Here is a 23875-nt window from a genome sequence, read left to right on the forward strand (position 1 = left end):
ACCTCAGCAAAGGTGGGGGTGGGAGGGTTCTTGCTAAGGCAAGAAGGCAGAGATTAGAATTTGAGAATGTTGGGTCAGCTCAAGTACATGGAGTAAGGTTCTGGAGAGAAGGGAGCTACACAGAGAAAGACCTACTGACCATCCATACAAAGCTATCCATTCTGCAGGAGGCCTGCTCTCCTCCCCTGCTGTCACTCCTGCTTTCTTCTGAGCCTTCTCGATGTTTTTGTATGCACTCAGAAGCAGACAGAAGTGCACAGTGTTTCCTCTCTTCTCACATAAAAGGTAGCACACTACACACATTGCTCTGCAACTTTACTTTTTCCCATTTTCCAACACACACTGGGGACCACTCCATGTACCACACATATGTATCCTCCCTCTTGGTTTGGTTTTCGTTTGTTTGTTGGCTGGTTTTTCTTTTTGGAGGAGGGGGAGGCAGTACTGGAGTTTGGGCTTTGCATACTTGGGAGGCAGGTGCCCTGTCACTTGAGGCATGTCCTAGCCCTCCCTCTCCCTTTAAAGCTGCTTCAATGCTGCCTCTGGTCAACAGTGCAGTACAGCACAGTATGAACCACAGGCTTAAGAGCCAGGAGCTGTGGACAAGTTACTGCCCACACCTTACATAAAATGAGATTTTTAGCAGCTTTCTTCCTCACAGGGTGGGTGTTTTGCATAATTTAGATAACAAGCAGAAAGTCCTTAATAGAAGCACACAAGGAAGCCACACATGAAGTGTCCCATGTCTGCTGTCCCTTCTGGACCCTGCCTCAGATGCCTGCTCTCCTTTGCAGCAGTCATTTGAAACTGGTCTCTCTGCTAGACTGTAAGACCTTTCTTAGCCATTAAGAACCACTTGAGTGGAGCTCTCTCCCAACACTGCTTATGTGGTTGATGAGAAAACAACTGGCACCCTCGCAGTTCCATCTGAGGTAGAACCATCATCCAGAGACACTAAGGTCAGAGTGGGCACCCAATGCTGCCAACAAGGAGCTGACCCAACCCACTATCACAGGGTCCCACACAGCCATCTACTCTGTGACATGTGCCACACGACAACACAACAGCATCAAGGGCAGCATGCCAATGTCTAGGGTATGAAAACAGAAATCTAAGAAATAAAACAAGGTGTCTGTCAACAGCAAGGAACAGGAGGGCAAACGCCTTACTTTGGGTTTACTTTCCATGTGCTTCAAAAACTCAACCGTGACCATCTCTGCTTCTTTCCTAACGCAAGTGAATAGCAATGTTGTCTACACTGTATTTTTTAAAGAACACATACAAAGAATTTCTCCTGTTTCCACCATTCTCCACTAACTAGCTAAGTCTACGTCTAAGGCTACATTAACTTTCTGTACCCAAGTCCCTTAACAAGTCTATGCTTAGACAAAAGGCTTGCCCACTTACCCCGATCATCCAGGAGGATATTCTCAGGTTTTAAGTCTCTACAAGGAAAGAAACAAAAGAAAGCTCAATTATTCAGAAGTCAACACTGTGATTCCAAAGTACTCAGAAGGAACAGCCACAGATGTCTCCATGGTAACGAGCAACAGCCAGATGGGCAGAAAGTGAAACCACCCCTTATTAGAATTTCGTGTTGTTACAGGCTTTAGGGACAAAACAAAACAGGTCAAGAATTCTCAAAATTCATCTCAGCAAACAACTTACATATGAGGAGTGTAAAATGAACTGCTCTGCATAGTCATACAGACTGAAGACAGTTCCGTGATTAAATGTGCACTCCAGTTGTAAGGAAAGCAATCAGTCCTTAATGAACTTGCTCAACCTCTGAAATATATTTTAAGCTTCAGCAACTGAAACTTTTCTGTGTTGGAAGGTTCATGCTAGGGTCAGGCTGACATGGACTCAAACCTTGGCTCTGTCTCTCATCAGCTGTGTGGTCCTCCCCTCTCCAAGCTGTGGTGTCCTCATCGCCTGTCCCATCACACTGGGGTTACTGAAGGGTTAGAATGAGACCATGTCTCCCAGAAAGAAGTGCATAATAAAGCAATGTTATTTGCAGTTCATGGTAAATGTAGAGCAGGACACCTCAATGTTTTAATAAATTTAAATCATATAAAGAGTAAAACAGTGCTAGGGATAGAAATCAGGGCTTCACACATGCTAGGCAAATGCTCTACCACTGAGCTATACCACCAGCCCTCAGATTAAAATATCTTAAACCTAACATCTCATACAACTTATTTGGGTTATTTTCCCCTTCCAGAGAAAATGTCACTTTGAAAGGATTTATATTTAATTCTGATTTCATGTTTGTCCCTGTGAGAACAACCTAGCTGCTCTGTGGATGTGTGAGGACATTACAAGTGTGAAGGGGGCAGCCTAAAGCCCGCAGAATAGGACAAAGACCCTGGAAACAATGCCACCACAGCAAGAGAAGGGGACGGAGGGAAACACAGGGAAGCCCACAGAACCAAAGTGAGCACTGGCCAGTGTCACAAGCAGTCACCGTGAGGACCATCTGCTCAGGAGCTCTTGGGTAAAGTGTCACTGCTCAAAGCACACCTTGTGGGTAGATGCCGAGGGCAGAGGGCAGGGCTGAGGGTGGGCGGGAGGTAGTGGGACCTGAATGATGCTCCTGCCTGTGGTGCTGTCTGTGTTTTCTACCCAGGTGGCAGAATGATGAGCATTTTTTCTTTTATTATGTATTAAAAGACTACTACTAAATGTCACTAAAACCTAAGCAGCCCTCCTTGAGATGGAACTTCTGCCATCTCAACTCTCCATTCTTTACACCCAGCCTCAACTGTACACATGCCCACTTGTCTTATTTTATTATTATTTTTTTGCAGTACTTGTGTTTGAACTCAGGGTTTCACCCTTGCTAAGCAGGTGCTCTACACTTACGACATACTACCAGCCCTTTCTGCTTTCTCTGGGTAGACCTGGACCACAATCCTCCTATTTATACTTCCCAAGGTGGGGTAACAGAACCTTTAGTTCTGTGCACAACTGTCATGATCAACTATAGATACTCTTATTCTGAAAAGAGGCATGCTGTAGATATTTCACAAAATGGTGATGGTGGTGGAGGTGATGGTAATAGAGGTGGTGGAGATGGAGGTGGTGGAGATGGAGGTAGTGGTGGTGGTGGTGGTGGAGGTGTGGAGGTGGAGGTGGAGGTGGTGGTGGAGGTGGTGGAAGTGGTGGTGGTGATGGCGGTGGTGGAGGTGGAGATGGAGATGGTGGTGGAGGTGAAGGTGTGGAGGTGGAGGTATGGAGGTGGAGGTGTGGAGGTGGTGGTGGAGGTGGTGGTGGAGGTGGTAGAGGTGGTGGTGGAGGTGGTGGAGGCGGAGATGGTGGACATGGTGGAAGTGGTGGAGGTGGAGGTGTGGAGGCGGTGGTGGAGGTGGTGGGGTGTGGAGGCGAAGGTGGTGGAGGTGGTGGTGGAGGTGGTGGTGGTGGTGGAGGTGGTAGAGATGGTGGAGGTTTGGAGGTGGTGGAGGTGGTTGGTGGTGGTGGTGGTGGTGGTGGTGGAGGTGGTGGTGGTGGTGGTGGAGGTGGTGGTGGTGGTGGAGGTGGTAGAGATGGTGGAGGTTTGGAGGTGGTGGAGGTGGTTGGTGGTGGTGGTGGTGGAGGTGGTGGTGGTGGTTGGTGGTGGAGGTGGTGGAGGTGGAGGTGGTGGTGGAGGTGGTGGTGGTGGTGGAGGTGGTGGTGGTGGTGGTAGTAGTGGTGGTGAGGTGGAGGTAGAAGTGGTGTTGGTTCAGGTTAAGCATACTAATCCAAAAAGCTGAAATCAAAAATGCTCCTAAATCTGAAACACTTCCCATGCCCTGTTCATTGGATAAGGAATTCTCACCTTGTAGTGGTAATGTAGCAGGAAGGGGGTGGGGGGGAGGCAGTAGAAAGGGACAGGCTGTGTTCTGACAACAGGTAGGGGGAGGGGATGTCAAAGCAGAGAGATAAAACTTAAAGAATTGAAACATGAAAGTCACATAGTACTGGGGAAATGAAATAGTCAATAAAGTCACATGTAGCCATATGTGGGTTGAGCTTTGCTTTTTGCTTCTGTAACCTGCTTGCAAGGGTATATAAGGCTGACACCCCTTTGTTCACAGGGCTCATGAGTCCTCTGGGTCTGTGCAGGCACAATAAACGTTGCTTCCTGCTAATCTGCCTCAGATACTCATATCTCAGCTCATAATTTCCCACAACATTACTTAGAGGATCATCCAGGGTTGTGGGAGACGGTGCATTATCACTTCCCTTGTCACCGGGATGCATCCCCCACTGCTGGGAGGAGATCCCATCAGGCACCAATGGACAGCTTGATCTGGAAGGGAATTCATCATCCCAGCAAGTCAGGGCAAGGGCCTCAGATGCACAACAGAACTCACCAAGGTGCAGGAACCAACTTAGGAGCACTACTCTTTGTACTGGTAAGAACTCGGGTTTGAATTCAGGTCTGCCTCAGGAGGCAGAAGGGGAGATTGATCACCTTCCAGAGACCTCCTAATTACCCTATTTGGGGTGAAACCAGGTCTCTCAGGTTAAGGGAGCAAGACAAAAGTGTGTAAGACACCTTCAAGAGTTAGGGGTTGTTGAGCTTTTCCTGGGAAATAGTCACAACTGAGGTTAAGGAAGGGATAACAAAAAATTCAGTTCCAAAGTGCGGGATACTCCCTAGAGAACAGATGCATCATCCATCATTGCATCGGATAGACCTCTGGGTATAATTTAAACGTTTTTTTTTCTTTTTTTTTGAGAGTGTACTCTAATTGTGTGTGTGTATATGTATATATGTAAGCATCTTCAAAATGGTTCTTAAACTGCTGTTATAAGGTTAATGTGATATTCAAGGTAACAAAAAACCAAGGTGTTTGTTTTAAAGATCTCTGTTAAAAACTGCTTAAGCCTTTTACGTTTAAATATGTAAACATCTTGAGGATGGTTCTTTTTATGAAGTAAATGTAAAAATTATTACTCTGTTCTACTTCTACTTTTAAGAAAACAGGTTTTCAAACTTATTTCCAATCGGGTCTCACTAGGATGCAAACATTCAGGGGTTAACACTATGGCTTAAACCAGAGGAGGAAAAAAGAAAAGGGAGGCTACAGTCTGCAACAGAAATCTTAAAATTTGGGTAGTTAAAAATGACCTTAGCTTGTTTCATTCTGTCATAAACAAAATGACAGGGATTTAATTCTCTCTTATAATACATGGGTCTATTAACAAATGAGCTTTCTATTAATTGTTTTATACAAAAAATAATTTTAAGGTTGCTTTCTTTCTGGTTTTTTTCCAGAAAAATATAAGATTCTAAGCTAAAAGGTTTTATAAATTAATTTCAACAAATAACATATCTATATTACCATAGAGATATGATATTATAGTTTTTAAAATAAAAGGATAAAAAATACTTTTAAATTAAAAAAAAGATTAACACAAGCTCCTCCAGGGGATATAAAATAAGTTGTCATAAAGATACAGAGTGATATCATGGGGAGATTCCAAGATGGCAACTAAAGGGAGGAAGCAGAAAGCATGCTTCCTAAAGTAAACTCTTGGAGAGACACTGGAGATACACCTGGCAGGAAAAACCACCAAGAACAGGTAAAACTCTGACACCTCCACACCCCCAGCCTGCGCACAGCATCCCCACTCCGTGTTAAATGGAGAAACCAGGAGGGCTCCCACGCTGCCAGATGCCAGCTCCTACCTTGCTTGGGAGACCACCAGGTGAGCAAATAAGTGGCAGGTGGTACTCCCTGGGACAAATCAGCATAGCCACCTGGACAGACTGACCCCCACCCAGGGAAAAAAGGGAAAAAAAACCCCAAAAACTGAATTAAAAAAAAACACACGTAACAAAGAGGGCCAGGTCCCCCGGAGAGTGGGGGAGAGGCACTCCCTCACGTGAACTGTAAACTGTAAATAAACAGGTATGGCGGCCCTGCCCAGCAACCTTGGAAGGCTTGTAACAATGGCTATCGTGAGGAACGCTCCGCTGGAGGTGGGGAGGGAATCCTCCCCACACAAACTCTAAATAAAAAAAAAAAGACTGCAATTGCAGGTAGGGCTGTATACTGGAGAAAACAAAAGGGGCATGCATCCAGGAGAACTCTAAATAAACAAAGCCTGTGGGGCTAGGTGAGCGTAAAGCTCATTCCTGAGATCTACAATAAATAAAGCCTGCAAAGGCAGCTGGCTGACAGTAGGTGGCAGGTGAGCTGCAGCCTCAGACATGCACAAAACTGTCTCTAGACTCCTTTTTTTTTTTTTTTTTTTTTGATGAGACAACGACAGATCTACTACTCAAACACCAACACCAGGACTGGATGCTGAAAGACTAACACCAAATCTATTAAGACTAAAAGTTTATTGCATTCGAACTTGGGAAATTTTATTTTATTTTTATTTATTATTATTATTATTATTATTATTAATATTATTATTATTATTGTATCCTCTCTCTGTCGTTCTAATGCCTGTTTGGCTCACTGTTGATTAGTATACTATCTCTTCCTGTTTATTTCTTCAGCTCTGTTTTTTGTTTTGTTTTGTTTTGTTTTTTCCCTTTTTCTTTACCTTCTTTGCTTTCCCTTTCCTCTCACCCTTCCATTCTAGATATCATTATCATTACTATTATAAGCTAAATAATACTGAATTACACACAGTACAGGGACAGTAACAGTAGCAAGGGCAATGATGGGAAGACGGAAAAAAGAGGGAAAACAATTTCCCCCCAACAATAAATTAGTATAGGAACTAAAGGGAAATGAAGAAAACAGATGCCCAGATCCAGACTCCAACAAAACGAGATAAACTATGCCAAAGAACCCAATGAAGCCCACAAAGAACACTCTGAAAGAAAAAATCCTGCAAGTAATCAATGAGAATTTTATAGAGATGATACTGGATATGGTCATTCAAAATGTACAGGAGACACTCAAGAAATTCCAAGACAACAAAAATACAGAATTTGAGAAAGCACAAGAACAAATAAAAGAAACTATAGAAGCACTGTATAAACACCAAAGTGAAACAAAGAACACGATTAATAAAGAGATAAATGAACTCAGGACAAAAACAGACAATATTAAAGAGGAGGCAACTCAGGATATGGAAAACCTCAGAAAATAGAACGAAACAGAAATGGGAAACAAAACGGAAAGCCAAACCAGCAGACTAGAACAAGCAGAAGAAAGAATCTCAGAACTTGAAGATGAAATGGTAATTAAAGGAAAAACCGAAGAACTATTAGTTAAACAACTCAAGACCTGTGAAAAGCAAATGCAAGAACTTACTGACTCCATCAAAAGACCAAACCTGAGAATCATGGGTATTGAAAAAGGAGAAGAGGTGCAAGCAAAGGGAATTCATAATATATTCAACAAAATAATAACAGAAAATTTCCCAAATCTAGAGAAAACTATGCCCATACAGGTACAGGAAGCCTCCAGAACACCAAACAGACCTGACATAAATAGAACTACCCCATGGTAATATTATTATTAAAACAACAGGTACAGAGACTAGAGAAAGAATATTGAAGGCTGTAAGAGAGAAAAAACAAACAACATACAAAGGTAAACCTATCAAAATCACAGCAGACTTCTCAACGGAAACATTAAAAGCAAGAAGAGCTTGGGGTGAGGTCTTCCCGGCACTGAATGAAAATAACTTCATCCCTAGGATATTCTACCCAGCAAAACTATCATTCAAAATAGATGGAGCAATATAAGTCTTCCATAATAAGCAGAAACTAAAACAACATATGACCACAAAGCCACCACCGCAAAAAGATTCTTCAAGGGAATCTGCACACAGAAAGTGAAAACGAACATAACCATGAAAGGGCAGGCAGTACTTAACTACAGGAAAAGAAAAAGCAATAAAGTAGAGAGTAACATCAATTTAGCTACACATATTCAAACCCTCAAACAACTAAGACAACTAAATGACAAGACTCACCACATACCTATCAGTACTAACACTTAATGTTAATGGACTTAACTCCCCCATCAAAAGGCACCGTTTGACAAACTGGATTAAAAAGGAAGATCCAACAATTTGTTGCTTACAGGACCCATCTCTCCAACAGAAATAAGCATAGGCTTAGGATGAAAGGTTGGAAGAAGATTTACCAAGCCAATGGCCCCCGAAAACAGGCAGGAGTAGCAATACTTATCTCGGACAAAGTAGACTTCAAACCTACATTGATCAAACGAGTAAAGAAGGATATTCCCTACTAATAAAAGGGGAAATAGACCAAAAGGAAATAACAATTATCAGCCTATATGTACCCAATGTCAATGGACCCAATTTCATCAAACATACCCTGAAGGACCTAAAAGTATATGTTAAGTCCAACACAGTGGTTGTGGGAGACTATAACACCCCACTATCATCAATGGATAGGTCATCCAAACAAAAAAATCAATAAAGAAATCCTAGATCTAAAACATACCATACATCAAATGGACCTAGTTGATGTCTACAGAACATTTCATCCAACTTCTACACAATATAAATTTTTCTTAGCAGCCCACAGAACCTTCTCCAAAATAGATCATATCCTAGGACACAAAGCAAGCCTCAGCAAATATAAGAAAATAGCAATTGTACCATGCATTCTATCTGATCACAATGCATTAAAACTAGAACTCAACAACAAAAATAAAGACAAAAAACATGCAAACAGCTGGAAACTGAACAACTCATTGCTTAATGAACAATGGGTCATTGATTAAATAAAAGAGGAAATTAAAAGGTTCCTGGAAGTTAATGAAAATGAAAACACAACCTACCAGAACCTATGGGACACAGCAAAAGAAGTCCTGAGAGGAAAGTTTATAGCCACGACTGCATATATTAAAAAGACTAAAAGAGCTCAAATCAATGACCTAATGATACATCTCAAACTCATATAAAAACAAGCAAATCGCAAAACAAATAGAAGGAGAGAAATAATAAAAGTAAGAGCTGAAATCAATGAAATAGAAACCAAAAAAACCATACAAAGAATTAATGAAACAAAAAGTTGGTTCTTTGAAAACATAAACAAGATTGATAGATCCCTGGCAAACCTGACTAAAATGAGGAGAGAAAAAACCCAAATCAATAAAATCAGGAATGCAAAAGGGGAGATAACAACAAACACCATGGAAGTCCAGGAAATCATCAGAGACTACTTTGAGAACCTATATTCAAATAAATTAGAAAATCTTGAAGAAGTGGACAGATTTCTAGATACTTATGACAATCCAAAACTGAACCAAGAGGACATTAATCACCTGAGTAGATCTATAACACAAAATGAATTGAAGCAGCAATCAAGAGTCTCCCAAAAAAGAAAAGTCCAGGACCTGATGGATTCTCTGCTAAATTCTATCAGACCTTTAAAGAGGAACTAATACCAACCCTCCTTAAACTGTTCCACAAAGTAGAAAGGGAAGGAAAACTGCCTAACACATTTTATGAAGCCAGTATTACACTTATCCCAAAACAAGGCAAAGACACCTCCAAAAAGGAGAACTATAGGCCAATCTCCTTAATGAACACTGATGCAAAAATCCTCAATAAAATAATGGCAAACCGAATTCAACAACACATCAAAAAGATCATTCACCAAGACCAAGTAGGCTTCATCTCAGGAATGCAGGGGTGGTTCAACATACGAAAATCAATAAATGTAATACACCACAACAGAAGCAAAGACAAAAACCACTCAACAGGTTTCTCAATAGATGCAGAAACAGCCTTTGATAAGATCTAACACCGTTTCATGATAAAAGCTCTAAGAAAACTAGGAATAGAAGGAAAGTTCCTCAACATTATAAAAGCTATATATGACAAACCTACAGCCAGCATTATACTTAACAATGAAAAACTGAAACCATTCCCTCTAAAATCAGGAACGAGACAAGGATGCCCACTATCCCCACTCCGATTCAACATAGTACTGGAATTCCTAGCCAGAGCAATTAGGCAAGAAGAAGGAATAAAAGGAATACAAATAAGTAAAGAAACTGTCAAAATATCCCTATTTACAGATGATATGATACTATACCTTAAAGACCCAAAAAGCTCTACTCAAAACTCCTAGACACCATCAACAGCTATAGCAAGGTAGCAGGATATAAAATCAACATAGAAAAATCATTAGCATTTCTATATACTAATAATAAACAAACTGAGAAAGAATATATGAAAACAATTCCATTTACAATAGCCTCAAAAAAATCAAATACCTAGGAGTAAACTTAACAAAGGATGTGAATGACCTCTACAAGGAAAGTATAAACTCCTGAAGAAAGAGATTGAGGAAGACTATAGAAAGTGGAGAGATCTCCCAGGCTCATGGATTGGTAGAATCAACATAGTAAAATGTCTATAACCCCCCAAAGTAATCTATATGTTTAATGCAATTCCCATCAAAATCCCAATGACATTCATCACAGAGATTGAAAAATCAACCATTAAATTTATTTGGAAACACAAGAGGCCATGAATAGCCAAGGTAATACTCAGTAAAAAGAACAACGCTGGAGGTATCACAATACCCATCTTCAAACTATATTACAAAGCAATAACAACAAAACAGCATGACACTGGCACAAAAACAGACATGAAGACCAGTGGAACAAATACAGGACCCAGATATGGAGCCACACAACTATAACCAACTTGTCTTTGACAAAGGCGCTAAAAATATACGATGGAGAAAAGACAGCATCTTCAACAAAAACTGCTGGGAAAACTGGTTAGCAGTCTGCAAAAAACTGAAACTAGATCCATGTATATCACCCTATACCAATATTAACCCAAAATGGATCAAGGATCTTAATATCAGACCCCAAACTCTAAAGTTGGTACAGGAAAGAGTAAGAAATACTCTGGAACTAATAGGTGTAGGCAAGAACTTTCTCAATGGAACCCCAGCAGCTCAGCAACTAAGAGATAGCATAGATAAATGGGACTTCATAAAACTAAAAAGCTTCTACACAACAAAAGAAATGGTCTCTAAACTGAAGAGAACACCCATAGAATGGGAGAAAATATTTGCCAGCTACACATCAGACAAAGGACTGATAACCAGAATATATAGGGGACTCAAAAAACTAAACTCTCCCAAGATCAATGAACCAATAAAGAAATGGGCAACTGAACTAAACAGAAATTTCTCAAAAGAAGAAATTCAAATGGCCAAAACACACATGAAAAAAATGCTCACCATCTCTAGCCATAAAGGAAATGCAAATCAAAACCACACTAAGATTCCATCTCACCCCTGTTAAAGTAGCCATTATCAGCAACACCATTAACAACAGGTGTGGGCAAGGACACGGGGAAAAAGGAACCCTCATACACTGCTGGTGGGAATGTAAACTAGTACAACCACTCTGGAAAAAAATGTGGAGGCTTCTTAAAAATCTAGACATTGATCTACCATTTGATCCAGCAATACCACTCTTGGGGATATACCCAAAAGACTGTGACACAGGTTACTCCAGAGGCACCTGCACACCCATGTTTATTGCAGCACTATTCACAATAGCCAAGTTATGGAAACAGCCAAGATGCCCCACCACTGACGAATGGATCAAGAAAATGTGGTATTTATTATCTCAACTAGTAAAAACCCTTGGTCCTTCCTATTATTGCTTATACTCTCTCTTCAACAAAATTAGAGATAAGGGCAAAATAGTTTCTGCCGGGTATTGAGGGGGCAGGGGGGAGAGGGAGGGGGTGGGAGTAGGGGGGAGAAATGACCCAAGCATTGTATGCACATATGAATAATAAAAAAACAGAAAATGTGGTATCTATACACAATGGAATTTTATGCAGCCATGAAGAAGAACGAAATGTTATCATTCGCTGGTAAATGGATGGAATTGGAGAACATCATTCTGAGTGAGGTTAGCCTGGCCCAAAAGTCCAAAAATCCTATGTTCTCCCTCATATGTGGACATTAGATCAAGGGCAAACACAACAAGGGGATTGGACTTTGAGCACATGATGAGGCGAGAGCACACAAGGGAGGTATGAGGATAGGCAAGACACCCGCCCCCCAAAAAAACCAAGATATCATTTAAGGAACTAATGCAGAAACTTTAAAGCGACAGAGGCCAATAGGAGAAGGGGACCAGGAACTAGAGAAAAGATTAGTTTGAGAAGAATTAATTTAGAATGTAACACACGTGTACAGGAAAGCAATGCGAGTAACCTCCCTGTATAGCTATCCTTATCTCAACTAGCAAAAACCCTTGGTCTTTCCTATTATTGTATACACTCTCTCTTCAACAAAATTAGAGATAAGGGCAAAATAGTTTCTGGCTGGTAGCGAGGGGATGGGGGGGGAGAGGGAGTGTGCGGGGGGAAAGGGAGGGAGCAGGGGGGAAGGGGGGAGAAATGACCCAAACATTGCATGCACATATGAATAAAAGAAATTTAAAAAAAGATACAGAGTAAGTTGTCATAAAAGGATAGACCTTATAAATGCTTATGTAAATGACTGAGTTGACTAAAATCCAGTTACATTAAAGGTTTTTGTAATGTCAATATTTAATGCACTGATGCTAAACTAAATCTTAATTCTCTAAGTTCATAAGAAGACTATCTTGAAAATATTACCCTCAATAATATTTACAAACACTGTCTTATAAATGGTTTTTGTTTTGTCAAGATAACTGTCAGAAATTTTCGGTGTTACAGATTAATCCACAAATTTGTCAAGACAACAATAGTTTATTAAAACACAGAGGCAAGAGGCAGCTGAGCGCAGGGAGCACTACTACATATGAAGGTTGAGATAGATTTACTCATGTAATGCAAAGTAAAAAAAAAAAAAAAGACCAAAGTGCACCCTCCAGATAGGATAAAAAATAAAAACTCAAAAAGGAGCACTACACTGAAAGTCAAGACCTCCAGTTTTTATTGGAATCAACAGAGAAGAGATGTTAGTTCCACATGTTGGATGGAAGGAATTTTTGGCCTGGGATAGCCAGATTGGGCCTGTTATTTTAGGGGTCTCCACTGACTACAGGGTGGTGGGATCCTGCTCTATTGTCATGAGCCACATGTTAATGTCAACAATCTGGGATGTGATCCCTTATCAACATCTGAGCCATGATTCTTGGCCACTGTGTTTCCTAATTCCACACTTAGTCCCCATAAATATTTACCTGTGTTCTCTGGTGATTTTTGTAGGGGTTTTAACTACTAAGGTAACTGAGTCATGTTCATTTAAGAGTTGGTTTATGTTGGGGTTAACAATGAGGACAGCCATGTTAGGAGCAGACCCTCTTCCCCCCTTACAGATGGCTTACTAGAAACTCCCCACTCAACCCCAAAGACTAAAAAAGAGACAATTGTTAACCTTTATCTCCCTGAATGGATGCCAAGAACGTTGGGCAGACAGTGACCTAGCCACAACTTACCTTTCTTGGTTGCCCAGCAGCAGTATCCCTTAGTGACTTTCCTGGTACTTTTTCACTAGCCCCCTATATCTAACCCAAGCCTGTGTTTGGCAATGGGCTCTAGCTCTCTTGCTGGGGTCCCCCTCCACAGGGCTCCTGCCTAAACAATAAACTCTGTGCTGGTGTTTGAGCCATCTCTCTGCCTCTTCCATACCTCTTATTTTCTAACAGTTTATTTAAAACTTTCTAGATGACCTCATGATTAAACAACTGTTGTCTTGGGTGATTCTAATGCAGTTGGTACCCTATATGTGTCTGTGACTGGGCTATTAGAGTTTACTAAAACTGTTCTTCCCCCCCTACAACTGATAAAAATCTTAAGGTTTTACTTCAAGAACAACTAAACTAATATGCATATATAACCTCTACAGACCTGTGATGCTATTGGTGGTTCCTTATACTAAATATATTTATGTTTTTCAAGTACATTGAGCCTTCTAAAGTACAAAATTTAGACAAACATGGTAACAAAAGTTAATGGTACTGATATACTGTTCTGTTAGTTGCTAAATTGTCCATCAAAATTTTAACCATGACTCTTAAGTTTTTGCCATTACCGTTCTGATCCTTCTGGGGCATTTACAATCAAGTCCATAAAAAATGACTCTAAAAAGTGCTTATGTGTCAACCAGGTTGATTTTTTAGACATCTGCTTTTGTTGGATTTTGTTCTATATTGTCCTTGTGTAAAAGCCCATTGCCTAAGGACCACTCCTTCTAAGCCTCTGTTGCTTAAATTTGGCTAAAAGGGTCTAGTTGGCACTGACTCCCACCTGATGTGCTCATTATTTTCTCCCTGACGTATGATCAAAACAAACCAAACAAACAAAATCCAGGAAACAAATCCTCACAATGAAGAAAGAAAATGACAACCAAGAACGATCTTCAGTCTACAGCCATACCACCCTGAACGCGCCAATCTCCTCTGGTCTCAGAAGCTAAGCAGGGTCGGGCCTGGTCAGTACTTGGATGGGAGACATATCTTCAAAGGAGATTGCTCAAAGACACAGTTTGGAGACAAGGGGGGAATGCCATCAAAGTTCAAATGAAGTCACTCATGCCAGACCTCTCAAAAATAACCAAAGCCAAGAGGACTGAGGAAATGGTTCTTATACATGTGTGGCTATCTGGTACTAAAGCCAGATACAAACTCATATTTTTACACAGGGTCTTTTACTTAGAGACAAAATAACTATTTTTACTGTCTCTAAACATGTCCTTTAATATTTAAAGATGGTGTATTTAACTTTTTTAAAAAAATGCATTTTCTTGGACATATATACTGATAATATATTGTTGCCATGATAATTCTACTCAGTTAAAAAGAAAACCAAAAAACAAAAGACATTGTCTAGGTAAAAGAATAAAATATCCATCCATTAAAACCCCACTGGAGAGGCCCTTTTGTTGTTATCTTGTCTAATACTCCCACTGCAGTTAAAATAGTGGTGACTGCTCCTTGGATCCACCACAGCCAAGTCAAGCCAGCTTCTCTTGAGTGGGAGTGCATCCCTGATCAGCTTCACCATGCAGGATCACCCTCTGAACCTGAGCAACCTCCCTTAGCAGAACTCTGCTTCCCAGGAAACAACAGGGGACCAAGAATGGCGGGATGACAGCCCTGTTCTAGTCATCTCAGGAAGCTGACTAGTCTACACATGGCTGAATTTTGAGGAGTCGACTCTCCAACGGGACAAACAGACTGTTTGCACACCAGCTGTCTCACTGCATTATCACCCCTTGTCTGTATCTGCTGCTTGTAGCTCTCACCCTAGTCTTCACCATAGGCTTGGCAGAAACCACCCCGCTGACTGGACTCATGGTGAAAGGTTTTTATTAGCTCTCTTCTCTTTTGGGCAGGATGCATAATTACTGTTTGTTGCTGATATGGTCTCCCTTCATGGTCCCAGAGCCCTCCTCCTGTGACCTATGTATGCATACTACTCAGGCAGGAAGTGTTGTCACTAGGACTTTGCTTTTCCATACTTACTATTCCTGTGCAGGCTCTGTCATCGGGTCATGCACTCACAACCATACCATCTATTCAGTGTGTTCCCATGGTAATCAGGATATCTGCTTCAACCCCACTTACTGTCCCCGGGAACAATGGTCAGAGACCAGAAGCGTCCACCACCCTGGGAACCTTGTCAGCCACACCCAGACGTTTAGTCCTGATAAACCAGTGTCAATGCTCTTTGGTCCATATGCAGCCATAGACAAGGGTAGATAGAGAGGTATAGGCTATAGCAGTGGGGGCCTAGCTTGGGAAAGAGCCTATATGTCAAATGATAAGTATATGTGCTGGGGAGACAACTCTTGGCCATGGGATGATGTGGGTTCTTATTATTGGCCTTACTGGAGTTGTGTTTCATGGGCCACATGGCAGAGGGCTAAGCGGGCAGCCCTTCTTCACAAGAGAAAAGCTGTCCTTGACTGCACCCAAGGCACCTGTAACCCTGTAAATTTCACTGTACTTAAGCCATCTGATTGGACATGGGGACATATAATTGGCATAAGGATAGATGGAAAGGGCCTTTATTGTGGGAGTCTGATGCATCTCAAATTAGTAACTGTTACCCATGAGAGTTCCTCCTACCAAGTTTTTCACTCCTTTATGAAAAAGCTAAAAACTTGTTCCTTTCACTGACTGAGTCTATAGCCCAGACACTGAATGTCACTTCGTGCTATCTTTGTGGGGGAACCAACGTGGGAGACCATTGGCCTTGGGAAGCAAGGGAGCTGGACCCACGGGAGCCTTTTAATGAGACTGCTTTCCCAAAACACAGAAAAGGCATCTGACTCCTAAAAACTTCCATCATTGAAAATTATTGTATCTCTCACTCAGAAGGCCAATTCTCCACCTCAGTGGGATATTAACTTGTTTAGGACAAAAGTTTTACAATGACACTGCCCAAGAGACCCAATGATGGAGAGTTCCTAACCATACAAAACCCCAGCCCCACCCATCGGCCAGCTTCTCTAATTTCAGGAAAGCTTGGGACAATCTTACCTCAAACATAAACTGACAAGCACACAGGGGACTATAGGCTATACTGGATCTGTGGAAAGCAAGTTTATACAGTGCTACCTAGTAGCTGGTTTGGGTCTTATGTACTAGGCTCAATCAGACCATTCTTTTTCCTGCTACCCCGCAGACAAGGTAAAAAAAAAAAAACTGGGAGTCCCCATATATAAAAAAAATTAAATAGACAAAACAAGTTGCCTTATAAATTGGCAATTGGAAGGATGAATGAATCATCCAGAACTATGGCCCTGCCACCTGGGCAGAAGATGGAACCTGGGGCTGTCGCACCCCTATATATTTGCTCAACTGCATCATCAGGCTGCAGGCTGTTGTTGAAATTATAACTAATGAAACTGCAAGAGCTCTCAACTTGCTGGCAAAACAAAACACAAAAACGCGCAATGCCAGGTATCAGAACCACTGGGGTTTAGACTATTTACTGGCTGCTGAGGGAGGAGTTTGTGGAAAATTTAACCTGCACAACTGCTGCTTACAGATAGTTGATGGAGGAAAGGTCACAGAAGGGATTACAGACAGAATGAGAAAGCTCACCCATATTCCCGTCTAGACTTGGAGAAGATGGGATCCCAGTGACCTGTTTGGAGGATGGTTCTCTGCCTTATGTGGATTCAAAACGCTGATAGGGGCAATGGGCCTAATTCTAGGAACATGCTTAATATTGCCCTGTCTGGCTCCCCCGGTGCTACGGGCTATCAGGACTATTATGGAGGCCATTATAGAAAGGAAAAGGGCTGTGCATGTAATGATGCTATGGAAATACAAACCCCTAGATCAAGGTGATGCTCTTTGACCCTGAGTGAGTCTGAGCATCAAAGCGGGGAATGATGTAGCAGGAAGTGGGGGGGTGGCAGAAAAGAAACAGACAAGCTGGTGTTCTGACAACAAGACAGGGGGAGGGGATGGCAAAGCAGAGAGATAAAACTTAGAAGAATTGAAACATGAAAAAGTCACATAGCACTGAGGAAATGAAATAGCCAATGGAGTCACATGCAGCCATATGTGGGTTGAGCTTTGCTTTTTGCTTCTGTAACCTGTTTGCAAGGGTATAGGTGAGACCCCTTTGTTCTCGGGGCTCAGCCTTTGGACATGAGTCTGATGGGTCTGTGCTGGCACAATAAAACATTGCTTCCTGCTAATCTGCCTCAGAGACTTGAATCTCAGCTCATAATTTCCCACAACAGTAACACCAGCTGACTCTTAACTGAAGACTCACTGCTGCTACCCACCACCCCATACATTGTACACTGGATTACCTTAGTAAATAAGTACTAGCATTAGGCTGCAAAGCCATGATTCTTAAACCATCCCTCAAAAAGTTTGATTTTCCAGGCTTTTAATGGATTTAGTAGTGCTTTTCAAACCATCCCCAAGTTTGGGCACAGGGTATTATAGCAAAGGACATCAGGATGAGACAAGGATGTATCCTCATTAGTGATCATATCATTCCAGACTCCAGGGGCTCGGTTCCCTCAACTGTCAAGAGAAGGAATTAGTAGATGAACTTTCCTGGCCTCTTCTGGATTAGAAGATGATCATCTAATCATAGTCTTGAGACAGGAAGACAGGTTAAGTTTAGCAAATTCTCGAGCATCTGATTAGAACTAAGGGAAAGCGAATAACATGTCTTACACTATTACAGCTGAAGCCTCCACAGGCTCCCCTGCTGGCTTGTGTGTAACTTGTGTGTAATTGGCTGGGCTCTCAGGTGGTTTACAAGTCATCTTTTACCTCCAGTGTTCTGGCTGGACAGCAGCTCATTTGGCTGGTTTCATGTTCCTCCTCCTGTTAAAGAAATGTACTCTCCCATCTGGACCCTATTTTCGAAACTGATACTGGCTCTTATGCACGGTGTCCTGCTTCTCACTATCCACTTACTCCCCATTTGGTCCTGCTGGCTTACCAGCCTTGCCTGGGGATAAGGGTCATGCTACACAGGAATGCTGGCCACCTTGTTCCCACAGTGTGAACAATTTGCTGTGCGCACTTTGGGAAAGAAAGAAAGAAACACTCTAGTTTAACTGGAGCTCTAGCATTGCCTAAATGTTTAGACTATGGTCTTGAACAATGGCTATGGTTCAATCAAAGGCATCCAGGGCAGTGATAGGGGAGGAGAGGGAAGCAAAGGTAAAAGCAATAACTGGCTGATTCCCACAAGTCCTCCTAAATGATATTGACTAAGAAAATATGGCTCAGTAGGCTGAAGGCAAACTGCCTCAGAGCCACCAGGAAATGGATTTGGATAAGCATCCTTAATCCAAATAGCTTAGGATCAAATGTTTAGGATTTCAATGTTAGGATCAAATGTTTACAATATTTACATATACATAATGAGATATCTTGCAGATAGGACCCAGGACTAAACATGAAGTTCATTTATGTTTATATGCACCTTATATGCATAGCCTGAAGATAATTTTATTCAATTTTTTAGCACACCTGTATTTTGACTGTGACTTGTCACAGGAGGTCAGCTGTGAAATTTTCCACTTGTGGTATTATGTCAGTGCTCAAAAAGTTTTGGGTTTGGGAGCATTTTGGATTTTGAATTTCTGAATTAGAGATGTTTCAACCTGTATTCTGTTTAGAGAACCAGATAGTAAGAGGCAGAAATTTCCAATCTGGAAGAACATGGTTCACAGCAGTTCTTACAAACATTAAATCTGCCATTCTTTCCTTAAATTAATTTTTAAAATTTCAGAAAGGGTAAAAAAAACAAAAGAGCCTGTCCTGCAAAGCACCTTCATTTCTGCTCTCACCTCCCGTCTCCATCACTACATTACAAACTTCCCCAGAGTGAGGACCATGTTTGCCTTGCCTCACGGTGGGTCCTACCTAGCATGTAGCTCAGGGATAATTGGTATACATATGGGACTTCATTTGTTTCTTGAATAAATAAATAAACCTTGCAGCTACTGATAAATCTATGATATGACAGCAGTCCTCTACACAGCCTGAGAGCCTGGATGACCAACTCACTACTGAAAAACTGACAGGTCCAAATTGTTCCCCATTCCCATTCTCTGACGCACAAAATTCTCTTCTTTTTTTTTTTTTTTGTTTTGTTTTGGTTTTTTTTTTTTTTCTTTTTTGAGACAGTGTCTCACTATGTAGCCTTGGCTGGCCTTGAACTCTAGATCCTCTGCTTCAGCCTCGCAAGTGCTGAAATTACATGTGTGTGTCACCACATCCCACTCCCTTCTCCTTAGAAAGGAAGGGGTCATCTTATTGTCAATCCACAATTCATTCACAAGAAAAAGAAACCCAATAAAGAGCTAAACATCCATTTCCTTGGTGAAATTTCTAACAATATTTTCTCTTAATTATTTACAACTATAGCATCCCAGTTGGATGAAATTTTCATGGTTTGCATCTTGTTTAGTAAAGGAGAAGTCAAATTTCTGAGAAAATAAAACAGTCCAATGAAACTGGCGATGAAGAGCCTGGATGGTCCTTCTGTTATAGAAAAGGACAGAACACTAGGCCCCTGGGACACTGCGTCTCCCTCACTCTCTCTTCTCTAGGAATGGAAGCGATCCTTACCCCATATGACTGTCAGGAAGATGAAGTGGCCATGTAAAAACGTTGTGTGTTCTGCAAATGAACGTGGCTCCTGTGCATGTTGGCTACCTTCAGTAGCACTTTGTTATTTACATCAGAGTGGGCAGTCCCCTCCAACTAGAGTGATATATGGAAAGCAACTCAAAGGATATGTGCCTCAGGTTTAATTGGCTCATATCTGTAAGCTCAAACTCAGGTGAACCCGGCTGAGCTATCCCTCTTTGGTTGTCAGCATAAACATGCACTATCCAAGTCCACATGGGCCAGTGGCTCACAAGAGAGGGCAACGGTACACACACCCAGCTCCCAGGGAGACCACGACCTCCATCTCCAGCAGCATTCCCAAGACACATGGAAAACCTGGACACAGGACATCAAGCTGGGCCACCCACTGTCCTGACACATTGGACTGAGCCCTAAATCCTACCAGAGTGGGAGCTAGGAAGCTCTGGCCTTTACGAATAATGTTCCTTTAAAACCCCAAACCCTTCCCAATGTCAGTCAAATTGTTTTGAATCACAAATATCCATCTCACTGCATAACACTGTCCCCTCAGAACAAAAAGTTGTTTTTTGGGCCTTCAAAAAACTACCTATCCCCCAATTAACACCCCCCCAAAAGCTGCTGTCAGTTCATTCCTCACTTCTGCAAGTAGTACAAAGTGAAATGTCTGTATTCACTTACCACTAATGAAAGATGCTGTGATTTTTAAGTTTACTGTCAAAAATTCTTGGCCTAGCCACATAGGAGTTGATTGAAAGCTAACACTGAAGACAAGGGAAATATATTTCAACATTTAATATACCCACAATAATTCTCCTGGGCTCCAAAATCACTTAAGTTTGGGGATTTATTTGCAAGAGTACACAAAGTTGACATTACAGAAATATGTCTTGATTCAGGCCTGGATTAGACACTTATTTTCCATAAAAGCAAAATAGTTGACTTAATTGTTAAAATAAGAACCAAACTTTAATTTCCAAACTGAGAACTGACCTTGTGACCCAAACAACCTACACGAAAAGAAAATGAAAATCAATGCTACATTTAAGTAAAGGAAAAATAACCAGAGTCCTTTTTACCTACAAAATAAACACGTAGCGTCAACATCAGTCAGAAATTATGGCCTCCATATTCTTTTTTTGGCAGCACTGGGGTTTGAACTCAGGACCTCACAGGCAGGTGCTCTAACACTTGAGCCACTCCACCAGCCCTGTTTGTGTTAGGTATTTTCAAGATAGGGTCTCGGGAACTATCTGCCCATGCTGGCTTTGAACCTCAGTCCTCCTGATCTCTGCCTCCTGAGTAACTAGGATGACAGCGTGAGCCACCAGTCTCCATGTTCTTAAAGATAAAAGAATTACAGAAATAGGCTTGATCTTCTATTGCACAGACTCCAGATTTCGCCTCTGGTAATGACATCAAAAACAGCTGATGAGGTGGGGTAAACAGACTGGCCTCCATGACATTGACCCCAGATTATTTTTTCTCTTATTCACACAGCATTATCAGGCTGATTATTCTAGTATGTTTCTAGACTCAAGGGTGGGCTGATTAAAGCTCCTTTGTAGGTCCAGACAACAGTTCCTCTCAGGAAGGACTGAGAGAAGCAGCACGATTTTAGTTGGAAAAGGAGAACAAACAGAAGCTGCCCACTGTGTTTATCCATAGACAACATGATTCTATGTGTATAAGAAATCCTGAGGAATGCACAACAAAGATTTTAGAGCTAATGAAACAGCTCAGCAAGAACACAAGATCATTATAGAAAACCAATTCCATTTCTACATATGAGCAACAGATAATCAAAAAGTGAAATCAGGAATAGTGTTCCAGTAGCACTTGGAACAGTACGAAGAGGATAAAACGCTAGGAACACATTTAGCAAAACACAGCATAAGATTCACATGCTGAGAATTAAAAATGTTGCTGAGAGGAATAAAGAGAACTCCTGTGTTTGTGGAAGCAGCAATGTGTTTAGGAGGTCTGTTTCCCCAAACACATGTATGGATCAAAGCAATCTTTTTTCTTTCTCAGACATTGACAAGCTGATCCTAAAGTATGTATGGAAATGCAAAGGACCACCAGAACAGCCCAGGTGTTGTTGGAAAAGAAGAACAAAATTGGAGGACCCATATTTCCAGATTTCAAAACTTATTGAAAAACAATAGCAATGAACTCAGTGTGGTATTAGCATAAGAACAGACATAAAGACCCATGAAAAATGAGAGTATTTTCACAAATGATGCTGGGACAGATCCTCACCCCATTCCACACCATCCTAAAAAAATAACTCAAAATGGATCATAGGGCTGGTGGAGTAGCTCATTTAGGTAAGAGCACATCCCTAGCAAGAGTGAGGATCTGAGTTCAAACCCCAATGCTGCCAAAGGGAAAAAAATCAAAATGGATCATGAACCTAAATGAAAGGATTAAAATGATAAAACTCTTAGAAGAAGTAGAGGGAAAAATCTTTATAGTCTTTGTTTGGACTATACTTTCTTAGTTACAGTGTCAAAAATGTGATGGGTAAAAAGAAAAATTTATAAATTGACTTGGTTAAAATTTTAAATTTTTTACTTCAGAGAACACTATTAAGGAAATAAAAAGACAAGCCATAAACTGGGTGAATATGTTTTTAATTATACATCTAATTAAGGACTTGTACCCAGAACATAATAAAAAATTCTCACAACTCAATGATAAGAAGACAGGTAATCCAATTCAAAAATGGGCAAAATATCTGAATAAACATTTTACCAAAGAATATATAAGAATAGTAAATTATAATAAAAGGCTGGAGATATAGCTTAGCAGCAGAGTACTTGCCTAGCATGCCTAGCATGCACAAGCATGTTCTTAATGTTCTTAATGTGCAACAAAAGAAAAAAAATAAAAGAATGAGCAATGTGTTAGGCCTTTTGCTGCTGTGACAAATGCCTGAAAAAAAAAAAAACAGATGAAAGATTTATCTTGGCTGATGGTTTCAGAGGTTTCAGTTCATGGTCTGCTGGCTCTACTGCTTTTCAGGCTTTGGTGAGGCAGAACATCATGTTGGAAAGAACATGTGGTGGAGGAGGTTGCTTGCCTCATGGAGGGGAGGGTAGGAAGCAGGAGACAGAGAGGAAGGTCTGGGGACAAGGCATACCCTTCAAAGGAACATCCTCAGTGACTTACTTCCTTCAAGTAGGCCCTAACTTCTACAGTTTCCACCATTTTCCAAATGTCCATTCAGTTCTTACTATATCAATGGATCAATCCATTGATTAGGTCAGAGCCCTCATGATCCAATCACTTCCTCAAAGCCCATCAGTTCGCAGCCAATCCTTTAACACATAAGCCTGTTTGGGGAACACTTCATAGTCAAACCAGAGCAGCCAGCAAGCACATGAAAAGATGAATCTCAACAGTTGTTAGTGCAAACCAAACCTACAGTGAGTTTCTGCTTTATATCCACTAGGATGGCCAGAATGAAAAGGCCAGGTAATACCAAGTGTTGGTGAGGATGTGGAAGAAGTAGAACCCAGGGGGATGCGGAATAGTACAGCCACTTTGGGAAATGGTTTGCATTTTCTTACAAAGGTAAACATAAATTTTGCACACAGTCAAGAAACTACTTCCAGGTAACCTCCTAAGAGAACTGAAAACATACAACACAAAAAAGTATACATAAATTTCATCACAGCACTATTTACAACAGCCAAAAAGTGGGGAAAATGTACATGCTCCCCTCTGGCAAATGAATAAACAAATGTGGTGTATCTGGATAATGAAACATTGTAAGTAATGAAAAGAAGAAGCACTATTAGCATTAAACACCAAGACTCAGA

The 23875-nt window shown here is 41.2% G+C and overlaps 1 protein-coding gene across 7 annotated transcripts in view; it reads right to left on the reverse strand.

The window, feature by feature from the left end:
- Grk4 (G protein-coupled receptor kinase 4) overlaps window positions 1-23875 on the reverse strand; it is an 84143-nt gene that overhangs the window by 24707 nt on the left and 35561 nt on the right. For all 7 annotated transcript variants that reach the window (XM_074042723.1, XM_074042722.1, XM_074042725.1 and 4 more), the window contains one exon: window positions 1408-1445. In XM_074042723.1, coding sequence (XP_073898824.1) covers window positions 1408-1445 — 38 coding nt within the window. The remainder of the gene's footprint in view (window positions 1-1407; window positions 1446-23875) is intronic.

The sequence above is a fragment of the Castor canadensis genome, chromosome 9, assembly GCF_047511655.1.
Source record: "Castor canadensis chromosome 9, mCasCan1.hap1v2, whole genome shotgun sequence".
NCBI classification, from domain to species: domain Eukaryota; kingdom Metazoa; phylum Chordata; class Mammalia; order Rodentia; family Castoridae; genus Castor; species Castor canadensis.